Genomic DNA, 23,347 nt, shown 5'->3' with positions numbered 1-23,347 from the left:
TGATAATACTTTACACTCAGTTAGATGTGATATGAGCTAACTGATCTTTAGATTAAATCCCCATTGGTAGCGCGATTTATTGTAATGCTTTTTTCCTCAGTTGGGCAGAACAAACGTGGCGGACTTGTTACTTGTCCTGATGGCAATATATGGTGAAAATTCTTATTTGGGTCATATATTCCAAGTCATTGGCTAGAATCTGTGATTGCGAAGTACAGTAAATATCCACAGCTATGTCAGTGACTGACAGCTACACATTCACCTCAAAACATTAGATTCATCTGCGCTGGAGCCTTGCCGGAACACCGGATTGCAACCCCAAGCACGGAAGATAATGCCGCAAGAAACTGCAATTCCAGGTTTTCAAACAGAGATGGCGACAAAGGGGCAAAAGTTACGTACAGCAGCTTTAAGCTCTTTGAAGTAAGAAGGATTCTGATTGGCTGGAATTAGGATTTTGTTCTGACATTCTAACTAAATTACATACGGAGTGACTACTACATTTGATGAGGAACCAACTTCATGACTGTTAAACAAAAGTTATGTTCTATATAGTATGAAATCAACCCAGATGTACTACATCCTCATGTCATTAACCAGGTTTCCATCCAAGGATTTTTTTGTGAAAAAATATATTTAGTGCTTGAAAATCTTTACGATATAGCTGATTGAAATGCCAATTATCGCTAAAATTTTTCGTGTGTCGACAATCTTTTTCCGTTTAACTTTAGCGCATAAATTCCATATCGATACTTCAAATGTTGCACAAATTTGTTTGGAACCCCTTTTTGTCGAGAAAAGGGGCTTTAACGCAAATAAATGTGGTGTCACATGACAGAATTAGCCTATATAGCCTAATTTATTTAATTTTTTATTTTGTTTAGTTATACTTCCAAACCCAGTCTCACACACACACACACACTCATACTCGCACAAACCATGTTGGCTGTCATGCATGTTTTGTTGACCCTGGTTACTCTGTATCTGATTTGTCACCTGTAAATAGTAAATAGTTTGTTTGCATAATAAAAAAAAAAAGAATTAGCCTATTGGCAGCGTCCTTGTTCATGGTGTTGCTCACGTTAAAGCACCGTTTCCCTGTAGTTCCAAAGCGCATTAAATTGCATCTAAAATTATTTTATACATAATAAGAAAAAGACGAGTTACCTCTCAAACATACTTATCTTAATTTGATGTTCCTTTAGTAGGCTAGCCTACGTTTACTTTATTTATTTTTTTACAGTGCACTGTTCAGTTTAAATAGCCTGCAGTCCGTGCATTTCAGCTTGACCACCATACCCCTGTGATATTACGCCGAGCACATTTTGTTTTACGTTGATATTGGAACACGAAGTACAAAAGTTTAAGTTCGTTTTGGCTTGTTAGCTTCTTATATTTTTATTCTTGTTTTGTTCTGAGTTCTTTCTACCATTTAAATTTAAAGGATTTGTAGTGGAGTGAGGGGAAATAAATTGGCATGTTTGGCTGACTGTATTTTATTATGACAGTGAAACAAGCTGCATTGTCGAGTCAGTAGGCTATGCTTAACTGCACGCGTGAGGCGCCAGCACAATCACTTGATTGATTTTTACAAATTATTATTATTTTTTTTTTTTTTCTTATAAAGTGGAAACAACTTACAATAGCCAACTCCTTCATTTGTGGCCATAAGAGTAAGACATTATTCAAAACTATTCAAAATATTTATTTTGTGTACATTCACAATAAAAACAAAACATGTGCTTTTGTGAAATAAAGGAAACAAACAGGATGACGTTTTCTAAAGAGTGACCGAAATTCTTTATATAGGCTAATTGTTGTACAGATTTTTTTATTTTTTTTATTTAATTTTTTTTTCATTTTAATTAATTATTTAGAAATATATTTTGCATATGGGCCTATTTCTTTTTTTATTATGTGTGTGTGTATATGCATGTATGTATGTGTGTGTGTGTGTGTGTGTGTGTATATGTATGTATGTATGTATGTATGTATGTATGTATATATATATATATATATATATATATATATATATATATATATATATATATATATATATATATATATATATATATATATATATATATATATATATATATATATATATATATATATAATAGCTTGTTTTTCTCCGTTCGCAGAAACGCTGCAGATGCATGTGAGTCCTCACGTTCATGTTGTTTATGCTGCTTTTTGCGTGTATAAAATGAATCCCTGGAAAATAAACTTTAGGTATTTTTAATGGGTCACAGCCACCTATCAATTTTAATTTAATTGTAATTTAACAATCTTGTCGGTTTAATGGTTAATATGGCTTAACGACCGTCGGTTAGGAGAAATAAAATAAGCAAAATGAACATTCCTATTTCCTATAAACGTTAATCGGAAAAATAATACAACTGCACTGGTTTATGATTATTGCTTGATTATCAAGTAGCCTATAAAAAAAACTTGTTAATAAAATTAATTTTATGTAGACCTATACAATTTAATAATAGGCTGTTTTGTTTCAAATGGATGAAGAACAGGCTACTAGCCTATAGCCTATAATTTACGCAATAGGAGAAATTATGTATGGAAACAGCTCAAGGGCCATTTTCTTTTTTTTTTTTTCTTTCTTTTTTTTGCGATAGACAAACTTATGCAACAGTTATTATTTTTTTTAGGGATGATGTCATCACGTGCACCATTTTATCGGTAAAAGCCCAGTTGGATGGAAACAGGCTATAGACGGCAAATTTGTTTTTTTTTTTTAACCCATATTCTCTTTGTCGATAACACAACAGAGCAAAAACTGAATGGAAACTTGATTATTGTAGTGACCTACAGCGTCAACTATTTTCACCCTCTATTTAGCAGAGACAGACACATTTGGACACAGGACATGTCCTAAAACAGGCCGGAGTCTAATCCCTTTATGTCTGTTGGCATGTTTTGGCTATTGCTGATGTAAGCATGGGAAGAGCATTCAGCTGCTTATTACTTCCTGGTAAGCACCTTACTAACTGATCCTGCTAATTCTACTCCTGGTCTTAGAGAGAGCAGGGCTAATTGGATCAGTCTGGACGGACTTGGATTAGTCTTTGGCAGCTATTTAAGTTTCTTTTTGTGAATCTTCCAGGATAATTCCAGATCATAAACGATCCATTGTTCTGAGAGACTTTAAGTGTTATTACACACTGCCTAGGCATGATGTTTTATTTTGTAAATTGTTCCTGATTTTTGTGTCCTGGTCAACTTCACACGTCCCACACTGGCTGTGTTGAGAGTTGTAATTCTTTGGTTTCTGGCCTAATGAGTTATTAAACTAAACTGTGACTTCACCTGGAATGTTAATGACCTTAAATTTGATTGTTTACCTTTTGTTAGGGAAAGGATTCTTTCAGCTGATTGTGATGGCGACCCTGGTTTGTGGAAAGGACAAGGGAAAGGCCTGGCAGGGTTTCCCCAGTCGGACATCCGTTCACAGGGTTTAATCTCATCAGGGCTCTTTATGGAGTGCTACAGTCATTAATACATGCAGCCACACAAACACAGGAAATCGATCTCGAGGTGCCTCATGGGTGCTGAGGTAATTTCAGGACACTCTAGTACTCAAGTCTCAGGTGACAATGGCACAGGCAAAAAAGGCATGATTTGTTAGCATTAAGGCCTGTTTACACCAAGAACGATAACTGTAAAAGTAATTAAAACAACAGCATCCATGCCAACGCACAACAACGTTCTGTTTATTATAAGCATGCACTGCAGTTTTCCTCTTTTAAAAATGCGGAAGCTCTTTAAAGCAGGATGGATTCTGATTGCTGTCAATGTTTTCATCATTCATCAGTAGGATTAAAAAAATTATTCTGGAAGTGATCCAGGGATATCATTCCTCTGCCATAGTTAAAGTCCTTGGTGTGAAAGGGAAACGCAGTGTATTTTTCACAGTATATATCACTCCGTCTTTATATTTGCACATGCAAGGAAAGAATAAACGAGAGTTTTACCTACCACAATTGATGCGCTACATGTAAATGTTTTCCAGTCAACATGACAGTTTTAGAATTATCCAGCATTTAAGAACAAGTAGGAGCCATTGCCAGTTCCTTCACTAGTGGGAAGGAATATTGTGCACATGGCAATCCCATTGGGTAATGTTCACCTATTACCGTCCATGTTTTGATTTCAGCAAATCAGTTTTAGCAAACACAGACAACGTGATAAATAATAATTAACCCAGCAGCTCATTTGACCTTAGCACATTTTCTATTGTTTTTGTTGTTGTTAGTAGCATGTTTTATGTTGTTGGTGGTGGTGGTATTATTTTATCAGGATTGTTTTATGAGAAAGTATGACAAGGAAGCTTAAGGAAATTATTACCAAATGGTGATTCTATTGCCAGGGTGTGCAGAGGGTTGCAGTGTATCATTTATGTATCATTTAAGTTTGTGCCATACATTTAAAATAGCTTAAAATACTCTTAAATGGTTGCAAGTTGCTGCTGTTTTAATATAAGAGGCTTTCCCCTGGTTTCACAGACAAGGCTTAATTTAGTCCCAGACTAAAATGCACGTTTGAGCTGTCTCAACTGAAAATATCTTGCTCTGACATATCTTAAAATATGTCAGTATCATTGATCTGTGTCAAGATGCACACCTGTAATGTTTTGTTCTAAGGCATTTTTGTAAAAGTTGCTTAAATATCTTAATTTAAGAAAGGCCTAGTCCTGGCTTAAGCTAAACCCTGTTTGTGAAACCAGGCATTTAAGTCCCACAGAATAAGTTATGTTCTATGCACTATTATGATAGTTAGCAGTATTGCCCCAAAGTCTGTTTTACTGGTTCCATTTCTGAACTCGCTTCTTTTTTACTTATTTCACCTATTTTCATTTCAGTTGGAGATGTTCTTGTAGAGATTTTACCCAGATAAAAGTTTTAAAGCCACAACCATCAATGGTTTTGCATAAACCAAGATGGCGCCGCTGATGGCAGCTATTGTGCGTTGCTCTCCAGTGTTTGTACTGTTTTTGTTTTTCAAATATGATCAGTTTTACCAGGGATGACCTGCTGAACATTCGGCAGAACACACCACAAAATCTTTTACCTGATTTTGATTTTTCAGACGTTTTGCTGGACATTGTAGTTGGTGGAGCCGTAGCTCTGGTCAAATGATACAGGAGGCGCAGGCGGGGGAAGAGAGCTGGAGCGCTCGTGAAGCTTCGTCAGCGCGGATTTCGAATGGCGTTGCCTAGCATCCATCTGGCGAATCTCCGCTCTCTACCCAACAAAACGGACTAACTTCTTCTCCTCTCCCAGACAAACAAGGATTTTTCTAACTCTGCTGCTCTGTGTTTCACGGAAACCTGGCTAAATGGCGACGTACTGGACAGCGTCCTACATCTGCCTAATTACCAGCTGATCAGAGCAGATCGGGACACAGAATCAACGGGGAAATCGCGCGACGGGGGGACGTGCTTTTACATCAATGAGAGGTGGTGTACAGATGTAACTGTGTTAAAGAAGATGTGCTGTTCAGATCTAGAAACGCTCTTCATTAACTGCAAGCCGTTCTACTCGCCGCAGGAGTTCTGCTCGTTCATTCTCATGAGTGTCTACATTCCACCGCAAGCGCACGTGAGCACAGCTTTACAGAAACTCGCTGATATGATCACAGAGAGTGAGCAACAACACCCAGACTCTGTTTTAATCATTCTCGGGGACTTTAATAAAGCAAATCTCTCCCGTGAACTGCCAAAATACAGACAGCACATCACATGTCCCACCATAGACAGTAATATATTGGATCACTGTTACACAACAATAAAGGACGCATATCACTCTGTTCCACGAGCAGCTTTAGGACTCTCTGATCACTGTTTGGTTCATCTTATTCCGACCTACAGGCAGAAACTTAAATCTGCAAAGCCTGTATTAAGATCTGTTAAAAGATGGACTAATGAAACAGAGCGGGATCTACAAGCCTGTCTCTCTCACTGATTGCTCTGTTTTTGAAGCCATCGATCTGGACGAGCTCACAGAGACTGTAAAATCTTATATCAGTTTCTGTGAGGATAAGTGCATTCCTAACAGGACTCATCTAATCTACAACAATGACAAACCATGGTTCACTGCAAAACTCCGACAGCTCCGTCAGCCAAAGAAAGTATTGTATAAACAGGCCAAGTACACACTGGAAAAGGAGATCAGAGTGGCAAAGATGAATTATTCTGACAAGTTAAGGAACAAATTCTCTTCCAGGGATCCTGCTTCAGTGTGGAAAGGAATGAAGGATATCACCAGTTACAAGACACCATCCCCCAGCACTCTGGAGAATCAACACCTGGCAGACGACTTGAGCGAGTTTTATTGTCGTTTTGAAAAATCACCCCACACCTGCCCTGAACACCTCTCCACACAACCATTAACACCTCCAGCAACCCTCCTCTCCCCCACACCTACAATTCAAATCAGCGAAGAAGATGTGTGCCAGGTCTTCAGGAAGAACAACAGAAGGAAAGCACCAGGCCCAGACGGTGAGTCACCAGCCTGTCTGAAAATCTGTGCTGACCAGCTGGCCCCCATCTTCACACAGATCTTCAACAGATCACTGGAGCTGTGTGAAGTCCCCTCATGTTTCAAACGCTCCACCATCATCCCCGTCCCAAAGAAACCCAAAATTACTGGACTTAATGACTACAGACCTGTGGCCCTAACGTCTGTAGCCATGAAATCATTTGAAAGACTAGTTTTGGCTTATCTGAAGGACATCACTGGTCCCTTACTGGACCCCCTACAGTTTGCCTACAGAGCAAACAGGTCTGTGGATGATCCAGTCAACATGGGACTGTACTTCCTGAAGCATCTGGATAGAACAGGGACTTATGTGAGAATCCTGTTTGTGGACTTCAGCTCCGCTTTTAACACCATCACGGAAACCCTTCAGAATAAACTAACCCAGCTCTCCGTCCCCACCTCCGTCCGTCAGTGGATCAACAGCTTCCTGACAGACAGACAGCAGTTAGTAAAGCTTGGTAAATTCACATCCAGCACTCGTACCATCAGCACTGGAGCTCCTCAGGGCTGCGTACTCTCCCCACTGCTCTTCTCCCTCTACGCCAACGACTGCACTTCTAAAGACCCCTCTGTCAAGCTCCTGAAGTTTGCAGACGACACCACACTGATCGGCCTCATCCAGGACTGTGACAAGTCTGCTTACAGACAGGAGGTTAAAGAGCTGGCTGTCTGGTGCAGTCTTAACAACCTGGAGCTTAACACGCTCAAAACTGTGGACATGATAGTGGACTTCAGGAGAAACCCCCCTGCTCTCCCCCCACTCACCATCATGAACAGCACTGTGACTGCAGTGGAGTCATTTCAGATTCCTGGGCATCACCATCTCCCAGGACATTAAGTGGGATATTCACATAGACTCCATTGTCAGGAAGGCCCAGCAGAGGTTGTACTTTCTTCGCCAGCTGAGGAAGTTCAACCTGCCACAGGAGCTGCTGAAACAGTTCTACTCTGCCATCATTGAATCCGTCCTCTGCACTTCAATAACTGTCTGGTTCAGCTCAGCTACCAAATCTGACCTCAGAAGACTATGGAGAGTAGTCCGGACTGCTGAGCAAATCATTGGTACAACCCTCCCCACTCTCCAAGAACTGTACTTATCCAGAGTGAGCAAAAGGGCTGGTAAAATCACTCTGGCCCCCTTACATCCAGCACATTCCCTCTTTGAACTGTTACCGTCTGGTCGACGTTACAGAGCTCTGAGAACCAGTACAACCAGACACAGGAACAGTTTCTTCCCTCAGTCAATCCATCTCATGAACACGCAACAATAAACGTGGAACACACAACTATAATACATTATCCATTCACCACACTCACTTATTTTATTTTTTTCTCATTTCTAATTTGCACATACTTGACCTGTACATAATAGTTGTCTATATTATATATTGTGTTTTTGCTGTTTTGTACATTGCCTACTTGGATATTTGTATATTATTTTATTATCTGTCTCCTGTCCTGTTGCTGTCTTTCGGTTGCACTGTGGAGCTTCTGTCACTACAACAAATTCCTTGTATGTGTAAACATACTTGGCCAATAAAGCTCATTCTGATTCTGATTCAATGTCAAATGAGCTGCGAGCAAACTGTGATTCTAATTCCACAGAGTGATCTCTTTGCTTTCCATTGAGGTGTGAAGTCTGGACTCCATGGGGCACGCTGAGCATTGAATATCTCTTTACACTACCACAGGGATTAGAGTTCCCCTCAGTCTCTTTGCTTGTTTTGACCATGTAAAGGCATCACTCCTACAGTAGTAAACATAGCAGCCTTGATTGTAACACACCTTGCCAAATTCTTCTGTTAGACTTGTTTAAGGGTGTTTTCACACTGGGTTCAATTGTTTGGTCTAAAGCGACATTTGATCCAACCCATCCTGCTCTTGCTGGTTTCGTTTAACATTTATAATTTTGAGTTTAAATGCCAGAAATTTTGCAACATGAGTGCCACCATGAATACTAGCGATTGCTGCAACAAAGGTTATCTTTAGTGTTTTATGTTTTTGATGCTTTAAAATTACGACAACATGTACAATTTACAAGTTCACATCAACCATACTCAGATTTGTGTCTGAACCAAAAAGCTCTAAGAAGTTGTGGGTTTGTTTGAGTGGAGCATGAATGTTTTCTATGAACATGGAGTGTATTTTAAGTGGTCCAGAGGTTTATTGGCACCAAACCCCACATGCACATGTAGCGAAGGAAGGCATGAATGTGATTGTGGTGTAACGATAGTATGGGTGTGAGAAAGGCCAGGTCCTCTGATCGGGGGACAAGGATGAATTGCTAGAAGACAATGCTATATTTGTAAGAGCCTAAAACAGATTAAAATCGATAGAAATGAGAGAATGCAGGAGAGGATAGCGAGGGATGGAAAGGAAGTGAAGCTGAAGAGAAGCTCTGATTGTGTTACTCTCTTCCACTCAGATTTGGGTGAGTAGTTCTCATTCAAAAAAAGACAGCGGCCCTGAAACTCCCTGCAGCCAGTGTTCGCTTGGTTTAAACCTCTCTGAGACAAAGGAGCCCATTATAAAGAAGGGGGACTAACACGCACACATACATATCTATTGCTCCCTGTCTGTCTCATAGTTTAGACAATGCGGCTCTCAAACAGTCACCTCATAAGAGCGCACTACTGTAGTTCGCTGTCCCGGTTTACAACGTCATAGGTTATGTAGCTGTTTTGACCTCATTTATGCGTTCTGAACTATTGTGAGCTTTTCCCATGGCACATTATTGCGGCGTTCCAGTTTAAGCCCTCAGAGGGTCTGAAACGAAATTGTGTCCCTCTTTCACTGTAGACCAGTTTATTGTTGTGCACAACTATGATAAAAAGCTTGTGGGTTCCATTTTTAGTTATTTAAAGTGTATCTTCCACTTTTTCTTTGGTCCCACGATTCTGGGTTTTTGCACAATTTGCACAAGTCAAGACGAAATCAAAAATGCTGTTTACATTTACATTTGTCTTACTGATTTGTGATGATCGTCTCATGTTATTCTGTGGATGAGTAAAGGCGTGTAGTATTTCAGCGAAACTATGAAGCGGTTTTTGGCATGATGTCACCAACCTTATTATTGGGTTGCTTGTTGACTTTTGAACGAACCACCTCTTGTCTTTACTGTGTGTCAGTTTTGAGCTAAGATGATATAGATGACTAGTCAACAGACATCTTGTCTGATCTTGCCTAATTATCTGGAAACCGTATGTTGTTGTTGTTGTTGTTGTTTCTGTATTGGGTGCTGAGTGGTATCTCCTTCTCTCACTCATGCACTTGCAACCAGACTCTAGTTTTGCTGTTTCTATAAACAGTTATTGGCTTTAGTCCAGATGCACTAATGTTTGTTCCATATGAAGTACTGCTGAAAAGGCCAATCTATAAACTCAAACTGCTGCTCTCTAAAAAGGTAGAGATCAATGTCTGATGGCTTTGGCCTAATCACCTGGTAGTTATGAAATGACATGCCCGTATCCAGTGGCATGTAATTATAGCCTTTTCTCACTTAAAAGCAACCTTTTGGTACAAACACTTCTACTGCTATCTGCCTAAACTAGTGCCTGACCTTATTTCATGGTATGGGAAATTTTATTTATTTTTAAGAAGTAAATTGCGAATAGAACAATAAACAAACAGTAGGTCTATTTAACATGTGGTAGAAGCAATAAAGAAATTTTTTTTTTTTAGTTTAGTGTAAAACTAAAACACTGCACAATCTTCACTAATAAGAATCAGTTCATATTTGATTTATCCAAAGATACCAAAGTTACTCAAGTTTGTCTTTTGTTTTTTTGGTTAACAATGACACAGACAGCAGCACAACCCTCTACATTGCGAGTAAATCACTCGCATATGTGACTGCATCTTCACTCTGGGAGACTAAATGATGTCTATTATAGTGCTGTCAAACGATTATCGCATCAGAAATAAGTTTTTGTTTACACAATATATGTGTATACTGTGTATATTTATAATTACACACACACACACCATATATTTAAAATAATTACGTATGTTTATATAATTTATATCATAAATATATTTAATATATAAATGTAACATTTTTCTTAAATATATACATGCATGTGTGTATTTATAGCTACATAATATACACCGTACACTAGGGCTGTGCAATATGGACAAAATAATCATTGCGTTTTTTTTTTGTTTGTTTTTTTTTTTTGAACGAATATTGCGATTGCGATTTTGGCAACTGGTTTTGCTTTTTCAAACAAGCTACATACATACATTCTAAATGTATTCAGTGCACAATAAGTGCATAACAAAACATTTCACAATGAAATAACATAGTATTAAGTTTAATAAACAAAACTGTAGAAAAATTGTCTTTAAAACAGACAACATAAAATAAATTAAGATTAACTAACCTCAACTCTAGTTAATAACATACTGTACACAGTAGTACTAACTGCTTGATAAACAAAACTGTAATAAATTGTCATAAAAACAGACAACATGAAAAAAATAAAGATTAACTAACCTCAATTCCAGTCATAACAATAAATAAAAACTAACGTAAATCAAAACCAAAAAACAGATTGCTCTCTTAAAGGTTTTTTGCAAGAAAAACCAGCATGTCCACCATTTCTGGTTTTAAGCATGAACAGTGACATGTCACCACATTTCCCCCAGTACTAAACACTCTCTCCGAAGGTGAGCTGGTGGCAGGAATACAAAGATACTTTTGTGCAACCCTGCTCATTCTTGGAAAATTTATCTGATGGAGTCTCCACCATTTCAGAGGATATTCCTCACTGTCAATGGATGGAGAAAGCAGGTAGCTGTTTAACTCAGCGGCTATGGCTTCAAGTCGTAGAGCTGCTGGCATGGCTGATGTCGTTTTGAAGAAGCTTCCTAAGGACTTCCGTGCTTTTTTGCCTGGTGGAGGTAGATCGGTGTCAGGATTCTCTCTGCATGTGTTACTCACAGATTCAGATGTATCCTTTGACATACAGAACAGAAAGAAAAGATTAAAAAGCAATCTAAGGAGATGACAGTTTCATCCAGTTTACATAAATTAACTCACCTTGTGTGAACTCATTTCCATGTCAGACATCACCCTGGCCTTAATGTTTGGTAGTTTATCCTCATCAGTGTAGCTGGTTTTGAATCTTGGATCCAAAAATGTTGCTGTATCCAGTAGCTCTTGGGTAGTTTCATCCTCATAATGTTTGTTGATGTAGTTCAGAATTTTTGATTTTATAGTCTGTCAAGTCAGTATCTTCATCCTCCACTGCAAGTATCTTGGTGTTCAGCAGGTGAAGAACCGGTTTCACATACGACACACTGATGTAGTTTTCACTGGAAAGGGCATCCGTGAACTCCTGAAGTGGACCCAATGCCTTACTTACAGATTCTAGAACATCTGTGTCTTGCCATTGGGGCACTAGGTGTCTTGTTTTACGGTCAGCTGAAAGGACCTGGGACAGTGCCCTCTGTTGCATTGAGCCCCATCTTGTTGGGCATGATGTTATGAGGGCATGCTGGGGAAGCTGGAGTTCTTCCTGGGCTTCGGCTAACATCTTTTTTTTCCAACTGTGGGAAAAATGTCCCACTAGCTTTTTGCACAAGACATTGGCTCGGGAAATGCGAGGTTCATCTTTGATTGCATTTTCTAAAAAATAAAAAATTGCAAAACATGATGAAAATGTGTATTTTATTCATTTAAATATAAAACTATTGAGTAACACTTCGCAATAAGGTGCTATTTGTTAACAACTAGTTAATACATTAGCTAAAATTAACTGACAATGAGCAATACTAATAATGTTAGTTCATGTTAATTTTAGCATTTATTAATACATTATTAAAATCAAACGTTGTCATTGTTAACATTAGTTAATGCACCATGAACTAAGATGAATAGCTGTACTGACATGAACTAACATTAACATTAAAGAATGAATAAATGCTGAAAAAGCAGCTGGTATCTTTTGTCAAGTGTTTGTATTAGTCTTCGGAAGCCGTCTTTACTGACGATGTGTGCAGGCATCATATCTTTGCATATGTGATTGCATCGGTAATTTCTTTGTGCCGTTTTGATCCTTTCTCATAAGGCACGGCGCTTGCAAATGCTTGAACAATGGATACTTGTTCAGTCTGTTCGGGCTGGCTTTGTGTGCTTTTGTTTGTTTCGATGGACTTTGTCGACATGCATTGATCATGCAGTTTTTTATGACGCTGTTTTAAGTGTTGAAACAGATTTGTAGTATTGCTCCGTTTCGTTGGAATAGTCATTTCACAAGTCTTGCAAATTACCTTGCTCTGTGACACATCCTCTCTCCTGAATCCAAAATACTCCCAAACGACTGACGTTGAACTTCTCTTTGGCAACAAATCATTTTTATTTTGACCTGCATCCATATTTTATGTTCTTTCCTCCCGCTTGCCTATTCGGTTCTCCCGCTCAGCTTCTTAGTGCGCGGAGTGAGCTCTGATTGGTTAACATATTAAAATCATGCGCACAAGAACGTATTCTGAATAAAAATCTAAATAAATTAATAGATAAAATCGCAGCCTTATGCGGTTTAGAAATCGCATGTGCTTAAATCGCGATTTTTTTTTTTTTTTTTTTTTTTGCAATTAATTGCACAGCCCTACCGTACACACACACGCACACACACACATTATGTAAACAAACTTTTATTTTGGATGCGATTTAATCGCAATTAATCGTTTGACAGCACTAGTCTAATATTAGCCACTGGCTAATAAATTCTCAGATTTTACTCGTGAATTGAAGGCTCAGTATAAGTTTAGCACAGATATATTTTTACTCGATGAACACACTGACTGAGCGCTTCAGAGTTTCACTCGCCGTCAAGCGATCTGTGCCATTTTTTGGTTCATCTGAATGGATGCGTAGCGCACCTGTATTTTACGTCCCCATAAACTCTTGTGTAAAGATGCACACCTCGCTGTGGCTTTGTCTCGCGCACGCAATAAGAGAGAGCGAGAGAGTCTTACGTACCTGCAGAATTGATGCGCTACATGTAAACGATAGTATTTGTTGTATTTTCCTGTCAAAATAGGATTTTAAGAGCTACCGCTCACCTATTATCGTCCCTGTTTCGATTTCTGCAAATCCGTTCAAGCGAACGCAGACAATGTGATTTTAATATTCATGAATCCAGCTGCTCGTTAATCCATAGTGCGTTTTATATTGTTCTTATTAGTAGAATTCGTATGGTTTATTATTATGATTATTATTATCTTATCAGTAATATTGTTAGTTTTTTTTTACATACAAACTACATCAGCGGTTCTCAATTCCAGTTTTCGCCCCCCCCCCCCCCCCCCCCCCCCCGCTCTGCACATTTTGTATGTTTCTCTTATCGCTTCACACATTTGGTCTATTCGAATGTAAGTGCCCTGAGAAGTGGACATCACAGGATATTCCACCATGATTCTAGTTCGAAAACTACAGAATGTCACATTTTATTATTGGGTGATTCAACACATAGATGTTTTACCAGCTAAGAAGTTCAGCACTTTTAGAGTTTCATCCCTCTATCTGATGTGAGCATAAGTATTGGAACAGTTGCCTCACAGTCTTTCTAAGTGATCAGCTGTGTCCTGTTGCATTAATTCTTCAGAAATTAAAAGCAGGGATTGTCGTATCGGTTATATCCATTACTTCTGCATTCTGAATCTTACATTCGATGATGACACACACAAACCAGGATGAAGACGAGGGAGCTGACTTTGAGAGAAAAGCAAATGATTTGGATGCTAAAAGAAAAGAGGATGTCAGTTAGAGCTCTAGCAAAAACAAAGGGCATGGAGAAATCAAAAGTCTGGAAACCACCAGTGACACCAGCAACCAACAACGACCTGATCGGCTGAGAAAACAACAGTAGTTGATGACAGACAAATCATAAAAGCTGTGAAAATGAATCCTAAAAGACGTGTCTGTTAAATCACCAACGACTTCCAGAAAGCTGCGGTGATTCTCTGACAATTTACTGTCCTCAGGAGACTTTGACACAGAATTACAGATGACCGCAAGATGCAATAGAACAAGTAAATAAGGAATAACAATATACAAATTGACAATTGTACAGGTATACTACAATAGACAGTTTTGTATGTACAGGTATATTATGTGCAAATTTGAAATGTAGACAGGGCTCTAGACTCATTCTTCCCACTGGTCGCTCTTTTGTGACTAACTTTCTCAGTTGGTCGCACGAGCACATAATTTGGTTGCAATTTATTTATAACCAGAATGTTGAATTATTAAACAAAAATATTTATTTCATGTGATTCGTTTATTTCCTATGAAGTAAAGAAATTGGGTGAACAACGGCCAAGTGTGGTGATTCCACACTTTTTGCCAGGGGTTGTAGACAGGAGACATAAGCGTTAGCAAACAATGGCTAGCAAACAGTGCGTTTTGTTGTCAGAAAAGCCCAAAAAATAAAAAGAACCTGACAGTGTTGTGTGAAGTCCCTTCCTGCTTCAAACGCTCCACCATCACCCCCATCCCAAAGAATCCCAAGATTACAGGACTTAACGACTACAGACCTGTGGCTCTATCGTCTGTCGTCATGAAGTCATTTGAAAAACTAGTTCTGGCTTATTTGAAGGACATCACTGGACCCTTACTGGACCCCTGCAGTTTGCTTACCGAGCAAACTGGTCCGTGGATGATGCAGTCAACATGGGACTGCACTTCATCCTGCAGCATGTGGACAAATCAGGGACTTATGTAAGGATCCTGTTTGTGGACTTCAGTTCGGACTTCAACACCATCATCCCAACACTCCTCCAGAACCTCCCTGCTCTCCCCCCACTCACCATCATGGACAGCACTGTGGCTGCAGTGGAGACATTCAAGTTCCTGGGATCCATCATCTCACAGGACCTGAATTGGTACACTGACATCGGAAAAAAAAAAAAAAAAAAAGCCCAAAAAAGGTTGTACTTCCTTCGCCAGCTGAGGAAGTTTAACCTGCCACAGGAGCTACTGAAACCATTCTACTCAGTCAGCCGTCATCAAGTCTGTTCTGTGCACTTCAATAACTGTCTGGTTTGGTTCAGCTACAAAATCAGGCATCAGAAGACTACAGAGAACGGTTCGGACTGCTGAACGGATTATTGGTGCCCCCTGCCCACCCTTCAAGAACTGTACACATCCAGAGTAAAGAAAAGGGCTCAGAAAATCACTCTGGATCCCTCACATCCAAGTCATCCCCTTTTTGAACTTTTGCCATCTGGCTGGCGCTACAGAGCCCCAAATACCAGGACAGCCAGACAGAAGAACGGTTTCTTCTCCCAGGCAATCCACCTTTATGAAGTTAAATGCCCCCCCCCCCCCCCCCCCCCCCATTATGTAATAACAATGTGCAATAACCTTATTTATTTGCTACCACCTCCATCCTAGTACATCCCTGCATCTTTCTATTCTATTCCATTCTATCATCTATAGCACAACTGTACATTTTATTTATTTTTCAAACTATTTTTATTACTTTCATTTTTTGTGTATTTATATTTACATGTGTATTTTTTTTTATTCTCATCTTATTTTTATTGTGTGTGTCGTTGTTGTCTCTGTGAACTGGAAGCTTATGACACTAAAACAAATTCCTTGTATGCGCAAGCATACTTGGCAATAAAGCTCTTTCTGATTCTGATTCAATTTCAGCTTCTTTGAAAGCATACAAAGGCACTTCTCTGCTCCTATAGGATTTAACTCATCGTAGAGGACACAAAAAAATTCAACATGCTAGTCTTTCTGTGTTGACATCGTGAAGTGTCACAGATGTGACCTCGATTGTCGTCCACACTACACAAGATGAAAGATTGAATCTTGCATCCCGACGCCCATTGGCATTTACGAATCCCCATGACACCCTACGTCATGCAGATTGTGCCAAAATTGGGCTAAAATCATGTAGTCTGAACTGAGCTTAATCACTGCCATATTGTGGATGAGAGATCTTTCAAAAACTCAATTCAAATTTCTATAAAAAAAACACTTATTGACCCCAAACTTTTGCACTTTTGCCAAAAAAAAACAAAAACTTCTGTCAACAGCGGTGTTGTAACTTGCTTTCCACCTGCATGCCACCTTTTTGAAATCATAACACAGCATGCTTGTGATAATCAGATGGGGTAGTGTGGAGTGTTTTAATAATCAGCCAAAGTAGCTGATTCCCTCAAGTCAAATGTGCTCAATCACGTGGGTCACTGCTTAATTTTTAATGTTATTGTAACTCTTTCGACAACGGTGTGTGCTTCAAGCTTTCATTCACATGTGGTGTACCATCTGCTTGTGTCTGTGCCAATCCACAGATGAATGAATAGAGTGAGCACTGATGTGTGAGGGGTGGCAGAGTGCCTCTGGAAGCTGTCCTCCAAAAAGAGCCCTAAATAAATCATTCAACTCCTAATGACTCCACACAGCCTCTGATGGCCCATAGAGACGGTCACACACAATACACAACCCAACTCTCATTGAAGGAATGGGGCTGTTGTTCTCACACAAACACCCCCAATCATCACCTTAATGACTCTTACAATGCTCCAAATCTCAAATGCACCTTTTGATCTCTCACACACACACACTCACACCATGTGCACAACAAGGCCTAGTAGAAATTAACAGAGTTAGCTGAAACTATTGAACCATTTTTTCATTTAGACTTTGATTGACCTTCAGTGTGTTTGTTTATAGAATAACTTGAAAGTGATTATGATTTGGCTACAAAACAGCACATTTTAAAGGTTGCGTGTTAAAGAACTTCTCTGCTACTATGTGGTACACTTGTTTGAGTGCATGATATGTAAATGTAGATTTATGCTATATCTCCACCTGGTGGTTACAGTGTGTATGCAGATATCTTTGCTTTATAGGACTTAAACATTAAGGATTCTTCTCCTGCTTTGGTTATTTTATTTTCAAAAACCCCACTGGCCCCACAAAAAAAAAAAAAAAGTTGAGAATTTTTAAATTTTAACATTTAAAATAATGTTTTCTTTAAAACAAAAAAACAAGAAATGTTGCATTGTACAGTATTGCTGTGCTGAAAATGATTCCTTAATTTTTAATGTTAATCTTTTACTCTTATCAGATTGTTGCAACTGGGGAAAAAAAACCCTTGTAGAAACATGTTATTCTGCTATGTGTGTATGTGTTGTCAGTAGGCTGGTGTTAAGTTGTGAGCTGATACATGCAGCATGTGCAGACTGAATTGATGTACGAACGCAGATTTGGAAACACAGCTGATGTTAAAATTTTTTATGTTGATGCACTTTCTCCTGTCTTGGCTTCATATTCAAAGATAACTATAATTAAGCCACCCAGAAGTGTGTAAACCTGTGGCTTTTTGACGTTCTCAAAACATTGTTAGGAGCAGGTGCAACATTTTACTGCACTTTACTGTAATTAAATATTTAAAGGTGTATTTCAGAATAGACATCTAATTGTAAACAGCCTGCAATGCAGAAAGATGCCTAATAATAAAGATGAGAAAGATGGTTAACAGGGCCATGCTAACCAAACAAATCTCGACTTCATGCATATGAACCCACTGCAGCAGACAAGCAAAGATACAAGTCTGTTTCACACTGTTAAAATCTACAAAAAAACTCATACATTATACAAAATACTCATTATACAAAAAAACTCATTATACATACACTTAATGATGTTTTTTCCTATTTGTATACTTCATATAGAAATGGTTTAATCAGAATAAACTTTACAGAATAAATATTCAGTTTGCCAGCATATTGGTGTAAGATCTTCCAGCATGGCATACCTGCTGAATCTAACCAACCTGACCCCTTGACCCCAACATAGCAGCAGATAAGCTCCCATCCAAGTGACTTCATTTTATTATAGTTTTAGCAGACACACTCAGAGTACCTTATGATGCATTACTGGTACGTCGCAATTTGTGTTCCCAATGGTTCATTGTATGAAGTCAGGGAAGCGTTTTGTAGTTTTCCATATAAAACGGGTATGTGTGTTTTATGGATAAAGTTTTACTAGGCCTTTATGACCTTCATTGCAGCAACCTGATGTGTGTGAGCATGAGATAAACCGTGAGAAAGGTTGTGTGTGGAAAAACACAAAAAACAAGGTTTAAGTTCTAAATATACATCCCACAAAATGCAGAATATGCACAATATATGGGTCTATTCAAATGCCATTTCAGCAGTAAAAATGCAACCAATGAGTCAGCACAGCTGAATTTAGCCCTTACCTGCGCTTATTACAGCACTGACGTTGCACACGTTTCCAGTAGCCCTTCGTCATAATTCATTTTTCCAGTACATCATCTTTAGCGCTTTAGAGGCTCATTCAGTCCAACATAAATGTTGTAATTCTCTTGATTTACTGATCTGTAAGACTCTTAATGCACCTGCAGATGATTCAATGATCTCCTGGTGCCCTTGATTTAGCGATTCACATATTTTCTGTGAAGCAGTGATGCTCAAGTATATTAGAGCCTATATGAATTATTTAAAATAATTACACTTTTTTTTTTTTTTTTTTTATGTAAAAAGTCCTGACATTTCTCTTGTGTTCTGTGGGGAATGGCTTAAACTGTACAGCTGTATGCCAGTAATAAATGTAGCTTAAAGGCAAAATGGCAATTTCTCTTTTGCCATGTGTATAACACATTAATGCTCTGGGATCAGTACAAGTTAAGCTCAATTGAAAGCATTTTAGGCATAATCTTGTTTGCCACAAAAAAATAAATAAATAGACTTGTAACTCAGAACAGGGGTGCTGTTTTGGATTTGGGGTAAATCTGTAAACATTAAAATACTCCCTGTTTTTATAGTACAGCCGCAAGATGCATGTTAACCTTTTCTGTGTCCATGACAGTGCAGTATCATAAACACTAAAACTGTAAATAATGCTCACTTACACATACTTATAATACTCACATTTTTACTTTTCTGCTTTAAAATCTTTGAAATTTATGTCCAGTGTAAGTGCCATACTATTTATTTATTCATTTGTTTTACTGTAAATTGTGTGTATTTTTTCATTGTCGCAATTGCTATTGGTACAGTTTCTTTAATATAAAAATACATTGTTAATATATAGTGAACTTAATAGCTTGATGTAGTTCCTACTTTGTGATAAGTCCCCTCATCCTCACCTTGCCCTTGACTTGTGTACAAGTGCAAAAGTATGTTAGTGGTTTGCTCATTCTGTCAGAAGCAGCACGGCATTAATATTAGTCCAAGTGTTTTATTGACTGGAAGACTAAACTGTTTTTTTTTTTTTTTTTTTTCACTGTATGAAGTTTACAGACATATAAACACACTTGCACACATTGGAATAGCGAGGCGCGTGTGCTCTTAAAACAGCATGTGCACACCAATGACACGCTATGCGTTTAATGACAGCACGACTGCCACGAGCCAGTCACAGGCAGGAGTTACAAGAGTACAGGGAGACACAGAGAAGGGTCTGCAGAGGAAATAGAGAGTGAGGGATAATGTAACAAACAATAGAGAGGGAAATGTATCAAACTGACCAAGTTTTTTTTTTATTCATTTTTTTTGTGTACTGTCTCTCTGAACTCTGATATTGCGGGGGCTTGCGGTGTGTGTGTGTGTGTGTGTGTGTGTGTGTGTAACATCTGATCTATACTGCGTTCTTGCCAGTTTTCTGGAGAGCATGTCTGTGTTTTTTATTCGTGTGTAAAATCACTTTACCTCTTAACCAAGTCTCCTATGCTCAATTCTCCTCTTCTATCCTTTTTGGTTCAAATTGCAGATCCACCTGATGGCTGCACTTTGTAAACTGTAATTAGCTGTAATGTCATCACTAGATGGCAGCAGTGCGCTTTGATTATCGCAAAGCAGCATAAGATTGAATCTCCAGGATACCGTTCATTGCGATCAGGTGTTTTTTTTTTTTATTATTTATTATTCTCTCCTCTCCATACGGTTTCTTGTTCCACAAACCTGATACTGTATGATCTCTATATACAGGCAGAGCAAGTATGGTTGCCCCCACCTTCCTCTTTCCATCTCTCAGTTTTTCATTTGTTCTTTCGGGCCACTGGTTACAGGTCTTTGGGGTGACATAAAGATTTCAGGTGCTTTCGGTGCAGCGGCACAGATCAGGGCAGACACAGGGCCCTGGATGAAAAAAGCAGAAATTGGAATTGATTTCGGGAACATTTGGGGCTAATGTATCTGTCTTTTTGCTGCATTCTCTGTTCCTTTGCCTCACATCTTCCATCTTTGAACTTATTAGATATCACAGATATTTCAGCGTAAGCTCAGTTTTAAGGGCTTGTCCTGTTTAAACCTTTCATTTGTACATGCATTCTTAAATGAAACGTCTGTTTAATATATTATAATCTTTTATTTAATGTCTTTTTATCTTTTATAGATTTGCCAATGACATAACCAAGGATTTGCAGGCTCTTCCTGAGGTAGAGTCGGCCAGCCCTAACGCTGCTGGATTTTTGTGGTAACGTTGTGAAGTTGAAAGGAAGCAGATTTGCCAGTCACCATGCCGGCCCTCTCCACCAGAACCGGCAGTGAGATAGGTACCTCATCCTACACCTCATACCTCATTGTATGGCAGTTAGGGTCTTCTAGTTTGACCAGCCAAGTATGGCCAAATGACAGCTTATGATTAATAAGTGTAAAATTGAGTCTTCAGTCACACATCTAATGTGTCTCAACTCTTCATGAAACATTTTGTTTTATTTGGTTTTAAATATTTTTAAAAGAAACCTCTTATGCTTATCAAGAATGCATTTATGATAAAAAATACAGTAAAAATGCTAATATTGTGCTAATATTGTGAAATTTTACAATTGAAAATAACTTTTCTATTTGAATATATTTTAAAATGTAATTTATTCCTGTGACGACAGCTGAATTTTCAGCAGCCATTACTCCAGTCTTCAGTGTCATGTTCATTGAGAAATCATTCTAATATGCTGATTTGGTGCACAAGAAACATTTAGTAATTATTAACAATGTTGAAAACAGTTGGGCTGCTTTAATATATATTTTTTGGAAAGTTCACAAGAACAGAATTTATATGAACTGAAAATCTTTTGTAGCATTTATAAATGTATTTTCTGTCACTTTTGATCAATTTAATGCATCCTTGCTGCAAAATAAATAAATATATTGACCCCAATTTTTTAATGCAAGTGTTTTTGGGGTTTGGAGACCATACTGCTAAATATTTTGTAACTTGGATGCGCACTTTTTTTTTTTTTTCTCCCCTCTGCCCACATCCCTCACTCTGTCTCATTTCCTTTATAAAGAAGGGATTTCCAAGTGAATATAATTCCTTAGAAACTAATGCCTAGTTGGGGTATAAAGGTCTGATGGATGAGCACAAGTTTGCTGGGAGACATTTGGTATGGTTAGGTTATGTTTGCTGTGCACGATCCTGTCTTGCCCAACAGGTTTTTAATGAACACTTTGAAAGCCCAGTAAACCACTGTGGAACACACACGCACACACACGCGCACATGCATACTTTAAATGTTTCATTCATAAGGCAGGAAATTGAGATTTAATCACCAAAGCCCACTATAAATTGATCAAGGATGATTGCCCCTAAGTGATTAGCTTGTTTCTGGCTCCTCTGGATCTGGAATTTTTAATTTTGATTTTTTTTTTTTTTTTTTTTCTGTTCTGTTTCTCTCTCATTGAAAGTCCCCATCATACAGTGTCTGTTCTCTTTCAAGCATACGTTTCGGTGTCTCACTATGGGATACGCCCCTTCCGCGTATTCCTCAGAAGCCCTATTACATTACGCCAGCCCCAATTGGCTGGCAGACGTGACGCTGTTTCTGGGAGTGGCCTCCCCACCCCTCAGTATAAAGGAGCGACACAACGTCACTACGACATTCAAAAACCTCTTCTCGCTTCACGCCAGAAGCCTTAACGAACTCTCGGACGAACGACTGGCCACCACGCCGTTTTTTCGCCTGACTCCTTCAATTTTGCATTCCAGCCGATTGCAAGGAGTGTTCGATACTACGATGGCTGCTGCAATGCAGACTGTCCCGGCTAGCGAGGGAGATGCTGTGCGACTTTGTTCATGCGGGAACAAAATTTCATGCAAAGACACACACCAGGTCTGCTCTGCATGTCTTGGGCTGAAACATGCCCAAATGGCGATCGAGAACCCCGGTTCCTGTGAACACTGCGCACGCTTCACTACGAAGAGCCTTCGTCGCAGGCTAGCACGCCAAGCTAGCCTGTCAGGCCACGATCCCCTCATGTTGCCTAGCCCCGTTCCAGCTGCCACTCCGCAGGTATCCATCCCTGTAGAGCTGCCCACCACGGCAGCTTTATCATGGGGAGAACAGCTTGACGTTTGCGTCCCTCTGACCAGTGTGTTTAGCACGGACGAGGAAGAAGACGCGCTCGATTTCGAGGAAGAGGGACAATCGGACTTTCTTCTCTCTGAAGAAGAGGAAGATTTCGAGGACTCCCCTTTCATTCCCCCTGCGCACACGGCACAACCCTTCGCCGCGGCGGGGACCACGGAAGATGCGGATGGGGCACCATCCCCGCTGCTCAGTGTGGATCTGCAAGATGTGTGCAAACGCGCTGCAGAGAAACTAAATATTCCGTGGCCGACCGTGGTAGCAGAGACTGCAAAGTCTCGCTATGAGGGTAAGAGGCTGCCGAGGGCGAAACGGGCAGCACGGCAGCTCCTTCCTGTGTTTCCAGAGCTCCTGGAGGAGCTTGCGGTGACCTGGAAGGACAAACCGTTCACCAGCAAGTTACCCGTGCAGGGAGGATCCGCTCTCGATGTGGAG

The 23,347-nt window shown here is 39.3% G+C and overlaps 1 protein-coding gene across 1 annotated transcript in view; it reads left to right on the top strand.

Annotated features, from left to right (window-relative positions):
• mpp7a (MAGUK p55 scaffold protein 7a) overlaps positions 1–23,347 on the top strand; it is a 180,258-nt gene that overhangs the window by 36,097 nt on the left and 120,814 nt on the right. Inside the window, exon 3 of the mRNA XM_079398287.1 lies at positions 20,941–21,100. Within this exon, the coding sequence (XP_079254413.1) occupies positions 21,064–21,100 (37 nt within the window). The 5' untranslated portion in view covers positions 20,941–21,063. The remainder of the gene's footprint in view (positions 1–20,940; positions 21,101–23,347) is intronic.

This window comes from Barbus barbus, assembly GCF_936440315.1.
Source record: "Barbus barbus genome assembly, chromosome: 38".
Lineage (NCBI taxonomy): Eukaryota > Metazoa > Chordata > Actinopteri > Cypriniformes > Cyprinidae > Barbus > Barbus barbus.
Note: the sequence above shows the minus strand (reverse complement) of the source record. Positions and strands in the feature narration are given on the sequence as shown.